Source organism: Aulostomus chinensis, chromosome 13, assembly GCF_037954235.1.
Source record: "Aulostomus chinensis isolate RoL2024-O1b breed Wild chromosome 13, RoL_Achi_v1.0, whole genome shotgun sequence".
Lineage (NCBI taxonomy): Eukaryota > Metazoa > Chordata > Actinopteri > Syngnathiformes > Aulostomidae > Aulostomus > Aulostomus chinensis.
The window spans coordinates 16,210,913-16,227,801 of NC_141332.1; the positions used below are offsets into that span (position 1 = coordinate 16,210,913).

Sequence of the window (16,889 nt, forward strand, 5' to 3'; positions counted from 1 at the left end):
GCAGACCCTATCACATGTGCAGCTGAGGAAAACTATGCACATCATGCATCAACGTTTCTTTTTGTTTGGTTTTTTTTACTTATTTGGTCTTTTACAAAGCCATAGGAAAGGAGGGAAGGCTTTTGTGGGTGTCCCGAAACAAACTGTCAGTCAAATCTGATCCTACCCACCTCTAATGAATCACGTTTGATGATCTTAAATTGGACATGTGTGCCAGGCAACGTGCAATTAGCATGAGGAACAAACCATGAGTATTAACCTTTCATAATAGATGGAATATGCTGTGCAATAACAGGAAATAGAAACATTTATTCTTCCATTACAGTATCAGACTTTGTGCTTCTTTTTTTTCCCGAACAAATTGACCGTCAGAGCAGAAATTCAGTTGTCCGATCACGTGTTTCATCAGCTATATGAGTTGCTGATTTTAGGCACTCGCACAGTTGCGGAGACCTTCTGCTTGATTGGCTTTCAAACTGCTGGAACCTTCTAAGGCATTTTTTTGTGGTAAAATGAATATTTATAGCAGCACCAGTTTGCTGACCTGACATACCAGCTTGCAACATGCAGTCGGGCTCTCCCTGGTGACTTATGACATCTGTGGCACTGTGATATGACGAGCCTAGAGAATTATGGCAGCCATTTCACTCCATCATAATTAACGCCTGCTATGTAGTGAGGATGGTGTATTCTGATAAGTATCTACAATAAATAAATACTTTCAACAAATGTTTTTTACATATTTTATATATGTATATATATATATATACACTGCTCAAAAAAAACAAAGGGAACACTTAAACAACACAATGTAACTCCAAGTCAGTCACATTTCGGTGAAATCAAACTGTCCACTTAGGAAGCAACACTGATTGACAATCAGTTTCACCTGCTGTTGTGCAAATGGAACAGACAACAGGTGGAAATTGTAGGCAATTAGCAAGACACCCCCAATAAAGGAGTGGTTCTGCAGGTGGTGACCACAGACCACTTCTCAGTTCCTATGCTTTCTGGATGATCTCTTTTGAATGCTGGTGGTGCTTTCACTCTAGAGGTAGCATGAGATGGAGTCTACAACCCACACAAGTGGCTCAGGTAGTGCAGCTCATCCAGCATGGCACAGTAATGTGAGCTGTGGCCTGAAGGTTTGCTGTGTCTGTCAGCATTGCAGCAGTGTCCAGAGCATGGAGGCGCTACCAGGAGACAGGCCAGTACATCAGGAGATGTGGAGGAGGCCGTAGGAGGGCAACAACCCAGCAGCAGGACCGCTATCTCCACCTTCTGTGCAAGGAGGAACAGGAGGAGCACTGCCAGAGCCCTGCAAAATGACCTCCAGTCGGCCACAAATGTGCACGTGTCTGCTCAAACAGTTAGAAACAGAGTCCATGAGGGCCCAACGTCCACTGGTGGGGGTTGCGCCAACAACCCAACACCGTCCAGGACGTTTAGCATTTGCCACAGAACACCACGATTGACAAATTCGCCACTGGCGTCCTCTGCTCTTCACAGATGAAAGCAGGTTCACACTGAGCACATGTGACAGTCTGGAGATGCCATGGAGAACGTTCTGCTGCCTGCAACATCATCCAGCATGACCAGTTTGGCAGTAGGTCAGTAATGGTGTGGGGTGGCATTTCTTTGGGGGGCCGCACAGTCCATGTGCTCGCCAGAGGTAGCCTGACAGCCATTAGGTACCGAAATGAGATCCTCAGGCCCATTGTGAGACCATATGCTAGTGCGGTTGGCCCTGGGTTCCTCCTAATGCAAGACAATGCTAGACCTCATGTGGCTGGAGTGTCAGCAGTTCCTGCACGACAAAGGCATTGATGCTATGGACTAGCCTGCCCTTTCCCCAGACCTGAATCCAATTGAGCACATCTGGGACTTCATGTCTCGCTCCATCCACCAACGCCACGTTGCACCACAGACTGTCCAGGAGTTGGTGGATGCTTTAGTCCAGGTCTGGGAGGAGATCCCTCAGGAGACCATCCACCACCTCATCAGGAGCATGCCCAGGTGTTGTCGTGAGGTCATACAGGCACGTGGAGGTCACACAGTACTGAGCCTCATTTTGACCTGTTTTGAGGACATTACATCAAAGTTGGATTAGCCTGTAGTGTGTTTTCCCACTTAAATTTTGAGTGTGACTCCAAATCCAGACCTCCATGGGTTAAATTTGATTTCCATTGTCAGTACATTCAACTACGTAAAGAACAAAGTATTCTGAATATTTCATTCAGGTCTTGGATGTTATTTTAGTATTCCCTTTATTTATTTGAGCAGTGTGGATACATAAGAATTTATAAATGAATTTTATAGCTACTGTTTTAAGTCCCTATAGGTCACTTGACATGGGAAAGATTTTTAAGAGTTTTTCAGTATATGAAAAGCATATTTTATACAAGTAAAATTTAATCTCTGTGTGGGTTCAATTTTTACCTGAAGCAAAGTTATTAGAACACGACACTACTGAATGTTTCCCACCCACCCAAGCCAGTTGACAGCAGCTCCATTTCAAGGCAACAATCATTCCCAAGAATTTGGTTGCAAATATGAACTTTACACACAGCAATTTCTTCTTTAATAACCAAAATATCAAATGATTCATTGTCCTGTTAACAAACTCTTGTCAGACCTTGCAATCCCAAATGACACCCACATTTTGTCTGATTCATGCAAATCTACACCTCGCACAATAGGAAATGTGTAAAAAAAAATTACAAACCAACAATCAAAGCTTTCAGACCAGCTTCTCGAGATTTCTGTCCTCTCTGCTCTGTGGGCAGACACACACACCGGCCACATGTAAGGTCTCCAGTTCTGAGTGTGTTTGTATGTGTGTGAGTGGGGGTTAATGACCGCAACACGTTTTTTTTATAGGACCAGGACAGATCCTATGAACATGCTGTGTTTACACAGTTCAAATGCCAGTGTGCCTGTGATTCAGTGTGGCACAGCAGGCTGGTGAAAGGATGTAAGGGAGAGGCTCTGGGAGTGGAGATACAAATGTGTATGTACGTTGTTTTCACACACACACACACACACACACACACACAACCTCCGTGAAGATAGACCTACCCTAGGGCTGAGAATAGTGTGAATACATCACACACTAACACACACATACTACCCTATCTCTCCCACAGCCCCCTGTGGAGGTGCCTACTTGGTGAGCTGTTTTCCTCCCCCGATCACCACAACAAAGCCAAGAAACTGTGTGATTCCAGACGCGCAACTTATGCCCTGCACTGCACCAACAGCTTGGACTCGCAGATGACCTTCCACGGGGCAGCTTTTGAGTGTGTTAGCTTGGGAACAGATGATGTGCATCATGGTGGAACTGGTAGTGAGTAAACCTCTGCTCCTTGTTTCACATGCAAGACCTCCATGTCTCACCCGCATGCATAATCACACCTAAAGCCATTTGGGCAGCAGCCAGTGGAAACCGAACATGTGACTTACAGGTAGAGACACAATGTTTTGGAGCTTCTTCAACAACAGTCTCTCTGCACCATTACTTTAATGAATGAAAACATACAAAAAGGTAGGCTTATGTAACTGGCTGGTACATATGTGTTGCTTGTCACTGATATGTCATCTCTCCTCTTGACACTAATGTAACTAGACCGTATGCTGTGTGAACTGGTTTCGCACCACTGGGTTTGGGGGGGGGGGGGGGGGGCATAAACGTGGAAACCTGCATCCATGCTATGAACCCATAATACATGCACACAATTATTGGCTGATGGTGCTCCAAGTGTTTTCATGGGGCCCAGCCATCTCTACCCACAACCCTGGCTGGGGATCCTTATCACGTTCATCTGCTGTTCTCAATTGTAGGTGGCTCTCGGCTCCTTTCCAATCAGTCCCACGCTTAACGAGGCAAATCATCCCTCAGTTTAATGCCAAATTAGTTTTCCCACCTCTTGTGATCCTCTGACCCCCGATGAGCACATGTGTCACAGTGGGACCAGCAAAAAACAAACATGTAGTCAGCCCACATTTGTCTCAAATGAGGTGAGTTATACTTTAACAGACTGACAAATTAAGTCCATGTAGAAGTTTGTGATTCTTTCAACACACTCTGAGGGAAATTTAAACATATTGAAGAAACTAGAGAGCATTTGACTGCCACTGTGCGAGTGATAACTAAGAATGAGCTTTCCCTCACTGATGCTTGTTGATGGATAACAATAGTAAAGACAAAACCCGCCCGACACTGCCTTTCTTGTCCCTTCCTCCGGTGACTCCATCCCCTCCTCCTGATCTGACGTAACGAGGATCCTCTGTTGCCCACGGTGGTGGGCGATGAAGCGTCCGCGGGTATAAGAAGCTTCGTGGGACACCTGAACGTCACTCCCTTGAAGCCGCAGCAACTCGGTCGCCAGAGCTGAACCTCAGCAGAGATAGCAGCAAGCAGGCACTTCCTCGCCGCGCAGGCTAACTCGCTTTCGGCTTTGGTTCGAGATGGAGACTCGTAGGACCAGGAGGGGTTCCAGCGCATACAACTTCAAGAGTGAGTTCTTTATCCTCCAATCATGGTTTGAATGCAAAGAGTACTTTTTTAATTAATGTTTTATAAATGCATTTATGTGATTTAGCTGTTTAAGTCAATGCTACGATGTAAGATTTAAAGAAGTGATTTCAGGAACGATACCTAAAGCACGAGCTTCCTCTCTGCTAAAAACTGAATGCGTTATGGTGCATTTACGCATAGTAATTTTGCTTACAATTGAGGTTGTTTTCAAATAATTACACCGCTCAACAGCTTTGTAAAATCAAAGTAGTGTTTAACAAGTATAGATGTCATAAATATCAGGAATCAACATCTAAACTTGCAGACCTTTTAAGGACATGTTGCGCGCAAGTGAAATCGGCCATTGTCAAATCTCTCCACGTCGCACGGTACTGAACTTGTGAAGAGGTCAAGAGGTGAGCCAGTGGAAAATCTTGCACAGTTGATGAATGGGAACCTCATTATAATTTTATGCTTGTACTTTTACCTTTGTGGCCATATTTGTGTTCCGTTATCCGAGCTGTGCCAAGAAGCAGAGGAATTATTAATGAGAACCGAAACTGATCTGGGTTCCCTTACTGCTTTTACGCGTGCCTTCCGTTTACCGAACCCCTCAACGGGAACAGTTTTCGTGAAGACAGCAGGAGAAGCAGGAAACTAGGTTAATTCCCTGCACAGCTCACGTTTTTGTCTTTTCAAGGTCTGCATTGTAGATTTGTGTTGTCTTTGTTTTTAAACATAAACTGCTGACATCTAGAGTTATGCAACATAGTCTCACTAGCCAGGACACCTGTGTAAAGTGATCAGGTAGATATGAATGGGTGAATGATTTCTGTAAGGTAATCTGGTAAATAATAGATAAGCCTGTGGAAACCATCAACAAGTCACGGTTCAGAATGCAGCACTGCTGAAAAAGAATCACTGACAACAGGCTTGATAGACAGACAGAAAACTAAAAAAACATCTCTTGAAATCTCTGTCTTGGTCTGACGTACTTGATGTTCACATTTTCCGAACCAGGACTCATAACTGTGTAAGTTCTTGTTCTTCTTCAGAGAAATAATCATCTCTTCTCTGATTTCTCTGTCTCAGGTGGACTGACCCTGTGGCTGATTCTGTGGCTGGTGGTGGTGAAGCCCAGTGGGGTGGCCGCTTGCCCCCGGCTGTGTGTGTGTTACCCTACACCTATGACTGTCAGCTGCCAGTCCCAGAACCTTACCATCGTGCCAGCTGGTGTTCCCTATGACTCACAGCGTGTTTTCCTACAGAACAACCGCATCACGGAGTTGCGTGCGGACTCCTTTGGCTTTGAAACACAGGTGAGAGAAGTGTCCCTGTTCGTGATTGTTGAGTATGTTAAGCTAAATTCTGAAAGCTTTGAATCCACTCCTCCTCTGTAATTTCCTTTTTGTTTCTTGCAGGTGCTTTGGCTTTACGGCAACAACATCACATGGATCGAGGCCGGGGCCTTCAGTAACCTCAGAGTCCTAGAGGAGCTGGATCTTGGTGACAATCCTTCGCTGCGGCGCCTGGAAGGTGGAGCCTTCAGGGGGTTGGAGAAGTTGCAGAGCCTGCACATGCATCGCTGCAAGCTGGCGGCTCTCCCCCATGACCTCTTCCACAAGCTGTACAGCCTACAATTTCTCTACCTGCAGGTAAAGGCAGAAATTACATACACACAGAGATGATACTTTGTAGAAAACACACATTATTCACTTGGCAGTTGCCCACATACAGGCTGCACAGTGCACACCCACACACACGCAGATACTTTTACACTTGATTGTTTGTTTGAAGTCGAGTCCCAGACAGCGGATACTAAAACCAGCGTACAATTATTTTCGCTGATTAATGTTCTTATTGACTGATTGATTTTCTATCTTTCAAAATGCTATTAGCTTTACATAATGCTGGCAAAGTATGAAGAATGAGCTTTTAAACGCCTCCTGGATATTTTGCCTGACATCAGTTCATGATGTAACCTTGAATAAAAAAATAAATAAGCTTGTTTCTCATCAGATAAGTCCTTATCAAGAAAATAAAAAAGCAGAAATCCCATTAAAGCTACAGTGGCTCATGAGGATTTTTACCCACAGTATGTTTATGAAAACGCCAGAGAAAGTGAAAGACTATTTCCTCGTTTGATGAATTAGATGTAAGATTCTTAAAACTGTTATCACAAATGGCTACTTGTCCTATAAAAAAGGGAATTAAATGAATATTCTTTTGGAACGCACGGAATCTAGATTCAAAGAACTCTCTGTGAGCCTACATCAAGGGGCTGTGCAATATATTGTTTTTTTTCTTGGGAAAATGTCCAGATACAGCATGATTAATATTTTCATGAAAATTAACTCAAGGTGCTGTTTGACACATGTGTTTCAGAACACTATGCTATAAATGATACCCTGAATATTGGCTATAGAGACAGTGGAGACAAGACCACAACTTAGATGATGTGGTGTCAAAAACGGACGAATACAATTTTAAAAAGTTCCCTTTTATGTACTTAAGATGGAGTGTGTGGGGTGGTTGGAGGCTATATGGCTCATGGCTCATGTAGCAAAATTATAGTTATGTTATAATGTGTGAAGGAAAAAAAATGCCTGCATTGTCTTTGAGTTTTCTGACATCAACTGCTCCTACTACCTTTCTTCCCACATGTTTGACTCTTTTTCTATTTTGAATTTGCTTCAGGAGAATCAACTCCACTTCCTGCAAGATGACCTGTTCTCAGATCTGGTCAACCTCACCCATCTCTTCCTTCATGGAAACCGCATCCGTGCTCTGTCAGAGAATGCGTTTCGAGGCCTGGTCAACTTGGACCGCCTCCTTCTCCACGATAATCGCATCAGGCAGGTCAATCGTCGGGCATTCCGTGATCTGGGTCGCCTGACTATTCTGTATTTGTTTAACAACTCCATTGCTGAGCTGCCAGGCCAGGTCATGAAAGACACCCAGGGTATCCAATTCCTCCGTCTCAATGATAATCCTTGGTCCTGCGGCTGTGAGGCCCGCCCCCTTTGGGAGTGGTTCCGCAAGGCCCGCATCTCCTCCTCTGATCTTATGTGCACCTCACCCTCCCAGCGTCGTGGGCAAGACCTCAGATTCCTCCGGGAGTTAGACTTTGCCCTCTGCCCTCTGCCTGACCCTGGCTCTCTGGCTGGGACCACCACAACCACCTTCAGCACCAAGACCCGCTGGTGGTTCTCCAAGCACAAGCCTGCCTCTTCATCCAAGGCCTTGTATCAGAAGAACGCCGAGACGGTGAAGGCCTTCCCCTTCTCAGCAGTAAAGCCTCAGTATGTACCCAAAAACCCCTCCGAATCCTTTCCCTCCAAGTATGAACTCTCAGAGGATGAGGCTGCGCTGCCTAAGCTCGACCCAGAAGAATACTGGGCCAACTACGGCAACGAAGACTCCTCCATCCGCTGCTTTGAACTGGAGTGCCCGCCAGGCTATGACAATCCAGCCTTCCCATCCTCAACCTCCTCTATACCTACCAGCCCATCCCTCCTCCACCTCCTTTCCCTCTCAATATTTGCTCTCTCCCTCCATTTTCTTTTTGGTTGAACTCTTCTCTCCTCCAAACTGTTCTCCTCTGATTTCTCCTTCTTGCTCTTTCCAACTCACACAAAAACCTGGCTCTTGGTTCCTTTCAGTCACCTCCTAGAGGTGCAGGTGGTTCTACACTGAGACAAGAGACGGACAAGGTGGCTAGGATCCGTTTTTAAGAGCAGAGATCTGTTGAGGTGATGTAGAGCTGAGCAGGACTTCAATCTTGAGGTAGCTGCAGCTTAGTAGAACAAACAAAAGAGCAAGGATCACATCATGGAAGCTGTCTCTTATAGTGACAAATGCACAATACATAACACAAAGCAGTTTGGGGCTTCACCTTTTTAATATCTCAGCTGCTGGGTGGCAGTAAACAACGCAGGCGTTGTGACACGTCTGCAGCTATTTTCTAAATCATACAATGCTCATCATCCCACCACTGCAAACATTTTACTACATTTATTTATTTAGCTCATTGCGAATCAAACTGGAGAACATATGGCACTACGAGTTGGTAGGAGATAGGTGGATGAGCACAAAAAACATCCGATTTGGGAGAAAAGAGAGGGAGCTGAAGGATGGCCAAGTGAACTATAAAATAATCAATTTACAGTGAGCCACAGATATTCTTCTTAAGGCAGAAAAGGAAGGGAGGAGTATTAGATCTGTAGCCAGGAGTGGTTCTCTCATTAAGATGCAAAATCATTTATGCTCCCAGAGATGCCAGCAAACCAGTACCACTGCCACCCACACTTGTACATACACACACACATCACTGTACAAACACCCATCTAAGCTGCTTTGTATTTTAGTCTAGCTGGACTCTCACATTTCCTTTTTATTAAAATTTAGTACACTGCAGCTTGTGGTGGTAGAAGAGATAGATTAGACAAGGAAGGCAGAGCGATGAAAGCGAAATCTCCCTTGTGTTTTTCAGTCTTCGTTTCAGATAAATTAGATGAAACACATCAGCAATGATCTTCAGCATAAACAGAGAAGGTTGCAGCAGGTTTGTGTTGATGCGTGTGATTCAGTTTTTGCTGTGGTGGTGTGTGAGTGGAGGCGTTGTAGATCAATAGACCAAAGGTCTGTCTTTAGACAGAGATATGCATGAATGTATGTAATTGTTTAATCTTACACCTGTTGTGTATGCCCTCTGTCCGTCTACCTTTCTGTGTGTGTGTGTGTGTGTGTGTGTGTGTGTGTGTGTGTGTGTGTGTGCGTGTGTGTTTGAGACCAAATGGCGAGAGGGAGTAAAGTATACAACACGGGGTTAATACCTACACAGCCCTTTGTGTTGTTTGAAAGCTCCCGTCTCAACCCTGCTGGTTCCTGTTACACTCCTCGGTTGACCAAATGCAGGTCAGCATCACTGTGTCCGTTTGAGTCTATGCATTTATTTTGCATTTTTAGGGCTGCAAATTATTTTCATCGTTTAATCTGCAGATATTTTGACAGTTGATTGATGATTTTTTTTTCAGTCTATGAAATTTCAAGAAAATTGAAGAATTGTTATCATAAAATGGCAAATTGCTTCAATCCAACAGACCAAGAATGTTCATATTCTTTCACGTATGCAATTTCTTGTATTTAAGAGTTTGGAACCAGCAAATGTTTGGCATTGTTTGTTGGGGAAAAAAGAATGAAAAGATGAATCAATTTTCAAAATAGTAGGCAGTTTTACTTTTGATTTACTAATGAATGCATTGTTGTTGCTGTAGTGTAATTCTTTTATTTAGGCAATGCAAATTGAAAAGATAATACACACCTCAAAGATTCAACAGAGTTTCAAAGCTGTGCATTTTTTTTTCTGGAAAATCAAATGGTTTTATCTGTGATGCGTCTGTATTTTACAGAATTCAAACAGACTATGATAATAAAGATGCGCACAGATATTTCATTTGTTGAAGCTATAGTTTATTGGAGATTTCAGACACCGGAACGTGTTTTTGGTAGAGGTGTTGGGTATTTATTCATGACTGTGTGCTGCATTATTCACCAATACCCCATCCACACCACCCTGACTGTGAGAGATTATGTGATACTGTTAGATTCTGTATTTTTCAATTGTTAACTGGTAGGAAAGTGTTTCTGCTTTATTAAAAAATAAAGAAACTTATCAAACAGAAGTGAGTGGGAGTTTTTGTTGTTGTTGTTACAATGAAAGGGCTGAAGCAAATAAGCTGGTGCAAACTGAGTATTTACTCCGTATACCTCATAAACAGTAAACACTGGGAATAAAGATGTTTATCGATGCTAAGGTCCTTAGAGGAGGAGGGGTGTGTGTGTGTGTGTGTATGTGTGCGTGTGTGTAAGTGCAAGCAATTAATGTCACAAAGTATTTGATGTAGGTCACAATCTCCTCGCTGTCCCCCCCCACCCCACCCCCCACCCCATCTCTCTTCTCATCTCGGCAAAAGGAAATGAGCTGTGCAGATACAGTGTGTGTGTGTGTGTGTGAGGGGGCAGTTGGGGGGGGGGGGGGTTATGACTCAGGGAAGGGGCAGAATGGGGAACATATCATGATGAAAATGTAACATTTTGTCCCAGAGTTAGCACACCCCCTCAACAGATTAACACTCACCATGATAATGATGATGATGCACATATGTGTCAGCCTACACTTCCAGTTGCAAATACACACACAATCACACACCAAACATGCAAGCAAGTTCACTGAAGTTTGGTTTAGCGCCTCTCTTCTAGTGTCATTTTGTAATTCGGCATGCAAATTATTCATCATTTTCACACCTCCCATCTTCTACTTAGCTTTATTTTTTCTTTGTGACCAAAGCTCCCTCGTTCATTCCAGTTTCAGGAATATTTTTGAACTTCAGAGTATTTCTTTTATTATTTATTATACTTACATGGGCTTTGTATTTTTCATGTTCCATTAAAATTGACCGGGCTGTTCTGAGACTGACTACTACCTTGGTTCAAACGGGACAATTAGAAAGAATTTATGATCAGAGAATTCTATACAAAACACACACATTTCACAGATCTGAATCTTGCACACTGCACCACCTGCTCATCATCAAACCATTTCGAATTACTTGTGTTTTATAATACATCAACGCTGTGTAGATCATCATTTAGGGTCAAATTCACACTTTTGTCAATGTGATACATGGGTAACAGTTGCTACTTGTCCAGGTTTAGGTATATTTGTCTTCATGGTTACACTGATTCCTTTTTTTTTTTTTTAGTCAGTGATGAGAACTTCCTGTATTATTCATTTACTTTAGAGAAATTAGGTGCCAAATAGAAATCTAAAGCTCACCCACTTGTTTTTTTTTTGTTAGAGGTGGTTATAAGGTGTTTTTATTATTATTATTGGGACATTGGGGTCTATGTTAACCTTAAAACATCTTCGGGAGAACTTTTTAAATTTAAATTATATAAAGAGGCTTTTACTGTAGGTTCTAATTATATATGATATCGTGCAGATGGCATTCATGGATGCATTTTTCCGCGAGGGGTTACTTTACACCAAGCCTGGAATCGTGACCAGCGTGGTCACCCTTCCCATATTTCTAAGCTTGTGTGTCATAGAACAGTTGTAGGCGTTTGTCCTCCATCCCTCTAAGTAGCTGCCTGGGTGGTTATGGGGCATATGAATTGTTGTTCCAGTGCAGGAGCACAACTGGGTCATTAGTGGGGAAAATTTCTCTGAAGTTGTCAGACTTTGATGATGTACGCTGCACCCACTCACTCTCCCCCAACTCTCTGACATTTTTCTTGCCTCTGCCTTTCCTCATCTTTTGTGTGTTCATTTGCCTTTCATATGCTGTCACTCAGCTTTTGTCAGAACCCGGATCACACAAACACCTCTCTCTCTCTCTCACTCTCTCTCTCCCCCTGCCACAAAGTCTCCCCCACATGCTCATATTTATGTGTGTTGGCTCCCATGAGTTGGCGTGTTTGTTTGCGTGTCATTGGCGTGTTTGCTGACGTTCGCTCTTGCAGATACCTTATTTGCATAGGACAAACTGAGACATTGACGTCCGGGACCAAGAAAGGGAACAAAGACACGTGGAGAGACTTAAAGGAGAATAAAACACCATCAATTCCTCCATGTACTACCTATATATCATGAAAAATAGACCAGACTAGACTGAATAGAATAGAATAGAATAGAATAGAATAGAATAGAATAGAGCAATGGAATGGACAGTCATATCCATAATTGATGAATATCTTTTGCGGGTACTGACCAGTCCTCATTGTCATCACTTGGAAACATGAGCTGAGTGATGAGGGCAGTGAACCTCTGCATCAGTAAACTCAGTGAATGGAAGAATAGAAAAAGAGAGAGACAAAACAGAGGGATGAGAAGATCCAGGGACCACAAATGAAACAGTAATACTTGACCTGTTTACCCACCAGGCAATAATGATCCTATCACGTGTATCACGACATCAACTAAAACCAAAATGGTCAAGAAGGGGAAGACCGGGAACTCAAAAAGGATGCTTGCATGCTAACACTTGACACAGTTAACATTAAGTACAGCTTGATCCTGTGACAAATTATTGTAATTCATCTCATGGGAATATGGTTGACCGTGACAGTTTTCATGGCATTTATTTCTTGAAGAAATTCAGGAGACCAAAGGGGATGGTGGCATGGCTTAGAGGTAGAGTGGCCATTTAGCAACTGAAGGGTTGCTGGTTCGATCTTCACTGCCCCCGGTGATGTCGAAGTATCCTTGAGCAAGATACTGAGACCCTAATGAATAAATCCTGATGACCCTGTGACAGACTGGCAACTGGTTCAGGGTGAACCCAAACTTTCACCCAATGCCAGCTGGGACAGGCTCCAGATAAGCGGTATAGAAAATGGACGGATGGATGGAATTCAGGAGACCCTCAAAGTCGTAGAACCTCTTTATTAGAGAAGCGAGTGCCTTTACAAAAACACCAATCCTGCCAATCACAGCAGAGACCCACTGATTTGTGTCAAATAAATGATAGCATCAGCACTTCTTTATGTTTTCAAAATTGTGTTCATAGCTGGTAATGCAGCACCAAAGATGTGTGCTTGACCCACTTTTGTATAAACTGTTGCTCCGTCATTTAAGATGACTTATGTCACTTGCATGTAACAATTTTGACCAGCACTAGTATAGAAGTTAAAGGATCATCTTCAGGATTCATCCTCTATGACCATGCATATCTTCTACAACAATCAATCAAACAGGTGGTAAGTTGCTCCTGTCTGCTCTGAAACACCGGACCAGCAAACCTTTCCTATGGAACTAAAATGCTATCATGGTAATCATAAGATAACTGCCTAATCCACAAAGATCCAATCATAGAAATGTGATTTAGCAGCTTCTTGAATAAAGTTACAAAGCAGTTCAACAAGGAGAAGCAGAATTTTCAATATCTATCAGCTGAGATTCCTGAGATGCTTTAGATAGCAGCAAGCACACAGAGAGACACACTGAATGCAGCAGAAATATCTCCTGTCGAAGAGGAGTCTGGGGTTTGGACAGACTACATCGGCCCACAGTCTGTCTTCTCCTCTGATGGTTTACGCACACAGTTAAAAATACTCTGCAGCAGACTGCAAAAGCAGATTGGAATCCAAAGAAACTGTTGATATTAGATGTGTCTTTGTGTCTGATCTGGTACAAAAGGATTGATACAGTGAATGAAAGACTGAATCATAGAGCAAAGACAGCGAGAGTAAAAGTGACGGCCGTAGTGGCATATAGATCTTGAATTGGTCGTTGACTAGAAAACAAAAGAAGAGTGATTAAGTGAGTGATTGTGAGTCATTCACACCGCCTCGCTGGAAGGTTGAACAGTCCTGGTTTGTTGGCACAGACGCCACTTGTGACGTCCCAAGGCATTTTGTTTCACTTCCCAAACATGTGACTGACACATCCACTTTGGCAGACAAAGGGATTGGGTATTGCTATTCCGGTAGCGCCATATTTGCTTGAGAATTTAGATCCTTCCAACTTATCCATCTGGTGCTTGGGAGGATTTTCTCTCTCTTTGCCTTCTTGTTTGTTTTGGATGTCTTTTCTCTGTTGTTCTCCACAAATCTACGTTTGGGGATTAAAACAAAAACAATAAGAAAACATGGAAGCACAGACTTTGGAAATGTGAGAGTCTTTATTTTTGATGTTACAAAGAATTACCAGAAGGGGAGGGATTGATCTCATAAGGCATTAGATGTCAGATCAGCCAGCCCTGTCATCAAAAGTATTTTCAGAACTGTGAATCTGTTTTGTATGCAACTTTTATATAATTGACTGACCGACTGTTTCTCACACAGTTGCACAAATCTGTCCTGAATCTATACACAACCTACACGCCTACACGCCTATTTTAATTGCATGTTCCAAGATCCATCCATCCATCCATCCACCCATCCCTTTTCTACACCGCTTATCCTTTTAAGGGTCGCGGGGACCTGGAGCCTATCCCATCTGACTCTGACATGGGGGGGGGGGGGGGGGGGGTTCACCCTGGACGGGTCACAGGCTACCCAATAATGGTTTCGTCCAAATGTCATTTCGACCTGATATGTTGGTACACTCCACATGCGCGCGAAGGAGCTGTACCAGTTATGGCGTCCAGGTCAGGTAGGTGCTGCACTGTCTTGCTCAAACGTTGTTGCGTGATACAGGCATGACGCGGTGATATTTGTTATATTAGGTTCTCAGACGTCCAGCGTGTTAGAGCACATGTTTCCAAAGTATTAATTTGGTGTTGTAGCGGGTCTTCTGCAGGCAGCGAGGAAATTTTACGTCAGAGCTCTCAGCCAGTTTCCGGTTTCATGAGTAAAGGTGGCTCACGTTGACGAGACTTACTCGCTGCTTTGTACCACGCACATGTAAATCGTTCGACATCGGCCTAAGTGAGAACCTTTAAACCCTACGTCACGTATTGTCAGGTCGTCGGGGAACGAAGCGCAAGGCGGAGGAGGAGGAGGAGAAGCCCCCAGTGGAGGAGAGGAAGGAGGAGAAAGACGACGGGGAGGGTGAGCAGGATGGCCGGAAGGTGCTCATTGAACACTGGTGAGTTTTTTTTATTTGAGAAGTAGTCATTTATAGGGATGCCACGACGACCCGAATGGGTATTTACCACCTGTAGTTCCTAGTTTTTATTACATGCAACATGTGAAATTAAGTCAGAAACGTAGAACCGCAAGTGCCTCAGTTTTTTTGATTATACTACTTATTAAAGATCCCTCCAGTAAAAAAAATAAAAAAATCGTAGTCTTTTATTTGTCCTAATAATGGAATGGTTGAGCTCAGTGTTTAGAATGCTGATTTGCAGTTTGACACCAAAGGGATGATTTCATATTAGTTGAAGTTTCTCGTTGAGAATCTGATCTGAAGAGGTAAACGCATATTTTGGAAGATTCCAATGTTAATCATTCATACGTATGATAGAATCTTTAAGTCTTCCGTTGCTCAGATACACAAACAGGCTTTATAGTGTCATCTGTCCTGCAGTTCAACTTGCAAGCTGAAAATGCTAAATATTGGACCTTTTAATGTGGGGGACTTGTTGCTGATTTAATGTGGTCAGATAGCAATTACTAGTGCAGCTGCCCCTCGTGCACAGATGTGTGCCTGATGTTTGTTGTGTCTCTCCTGGTAGCAAGAGCTGACGAGTTTATGGGCGTAATGCTGAGGGGGTGAAATCTGCACTCCTGGCTGCTTACCCCGAAATGACTGTGGTCCTCAACCCTGAGAAACCCCGCAGGAACAGCTTCGAAATTACTCTGCTGAATGGAGGCAAAGGTGAGGAAAAGGAGATGGGAACTATGTGACTGATACCCCTTTCACACTGAAACACGCATGTCAAAGCAGGCTTTTGTGCTAGCATTTACACTGCATTAGGGTGCATTCAGGCTTCCAGGAGACGCGGGTCTGAGCTGCCGCTGTGAGGGCTGCGTGCCAAGCAAAGCTGAGGCGAGCCGCTCAACACCCGGGTCGCTTGGAGGGTCAGTGGATGTGGGTCGAAATGCCAAGTCGACCCTTTCAGAGTGTCCAAACACCCGTGTTCATTCGTGTTTTTTGGTGCAGTGTGAAAGGGGCTTAGGTGTTCTGTTCTGCTTCAGAGGTGGACTCTTATTTTTTTCCAACACTAGCTGTCAGAAACAGTAGACCATTTTGCTTAGTTAATATTAATTATATAAATAGTAATTTTCTTTTTTTCCCCCACAAATGACACTGTCTTCCCTGTGTCTTATCTCAAAAGAAACATCTCTTTGGACTGGAATCAAGAAGGGCCCACCTCGGAAGCTGAAGTTCCCAGAACCCGATGTGGTAGTTGCTGCTTTAAAGGAGGCTCTGACTGCTGAGTAGACTTTCAGTGAAGGTTTGTCATTTCAAAGCTGTCAGACAGATTTAATGATATGTTGTCTTTCTCAAATAAATCTAATCCATCCAACTGGTTTAATCACCTTACTTTGTAGAATTGAAGCCCCATGGAATAACCAGAGTTAATAATGGAACCTACAAACACTTCCAGGTGAACAAGTCTTCCTGCTTTGTGGCCGAGTATTCAGTGGATGTGCCCTGTGGAAGCAGAATGATGAGGAGTGACCAAACTGGGTGCCCTCAGTCTCTCTTCTGATGACTCAAGCTCCAACAGCTCACATCGTCTGGACTCATGGTGCCACCTAGTGGAGTATCTCAGAACCAGTGCATCAGTTCCCAAAATGTATGACGCTGATATTTCACCCTCTCGGTTTCTCATTTTCTGTGATTTTATATTTTTCTCTGATAAATAAAGCTTGTCTTTTCGTATTTGTGGAGTTGGGTTGTCTCATTATTTGATATTTACAG

The 16,889-nt window shown here is 43.5% G+C and overlaps 2 protein-coding genes across 3 annotated transcripts; both read left to right on the forward strand.

The window, feature by feature from the left end:
- The first annotated feature begins 3,873 nt into the window (after positions 1-3,873).
- On the forward strand, positions 3,874-10,147 carry LOC147251170 (reticulon-4 receptor-like 2). Its single transcript, XM_086222659.1, has 5 exons — positions 3,874-4,017; positions 4,281-4,516; positions 5,609-5,835; positions 5,938-6,171; positions 7,214-10,147. The coding sequence occupies exons 2-5, from the start codon at positions 4,468-4,470 to the stop codon at positions 8,087-8,089; spliced, it is 1,386 nt and encodes a 461-aa protein (XP_086078785.1). The 5' UTR covers positions 3,874-4,017; positions 4,281-4,467; the 3' UTR covers positions 8,090-10,147.
- Positions 10,148-14,612: 4,465 nt separating this feature from the next.
- selenoh (selenoprotein H) lies at positions 14,613-16,859 on the forward strand. 2 transcript variants are annotated; one of them, XM_086222661.1, is made up of 5 exons: positions 14,613-14,672; positions 14,984-15,107; positions 15,697-15,839; positions 16,300-16,419; positions 16,517-16,859. In XM_086222661.1, the coding sequence occupies exons 1-4, from the start codon at positions 14,657-14,659 to the stop codon at positions 16,404-16,406; spliced, it is 390 nt and encodes a 129-aa protein (XP_086078787.1). In that variant the 5' UTR covers positions 14,613-14,656; the 3' UTR covers positions 16,407-16,419; positions 16,517-16,859. The 2 variants fall into 2 exon arrangements, with proteins under 2 accessions (XP_086078787.1, XP_086078786.1); XM_086222660.1 differs by having other exon boundaries at positions 16,573-16,858.
- The last annotated feature ends 30 nt before the right edge of the window (positions 16,860-16,889 follow it).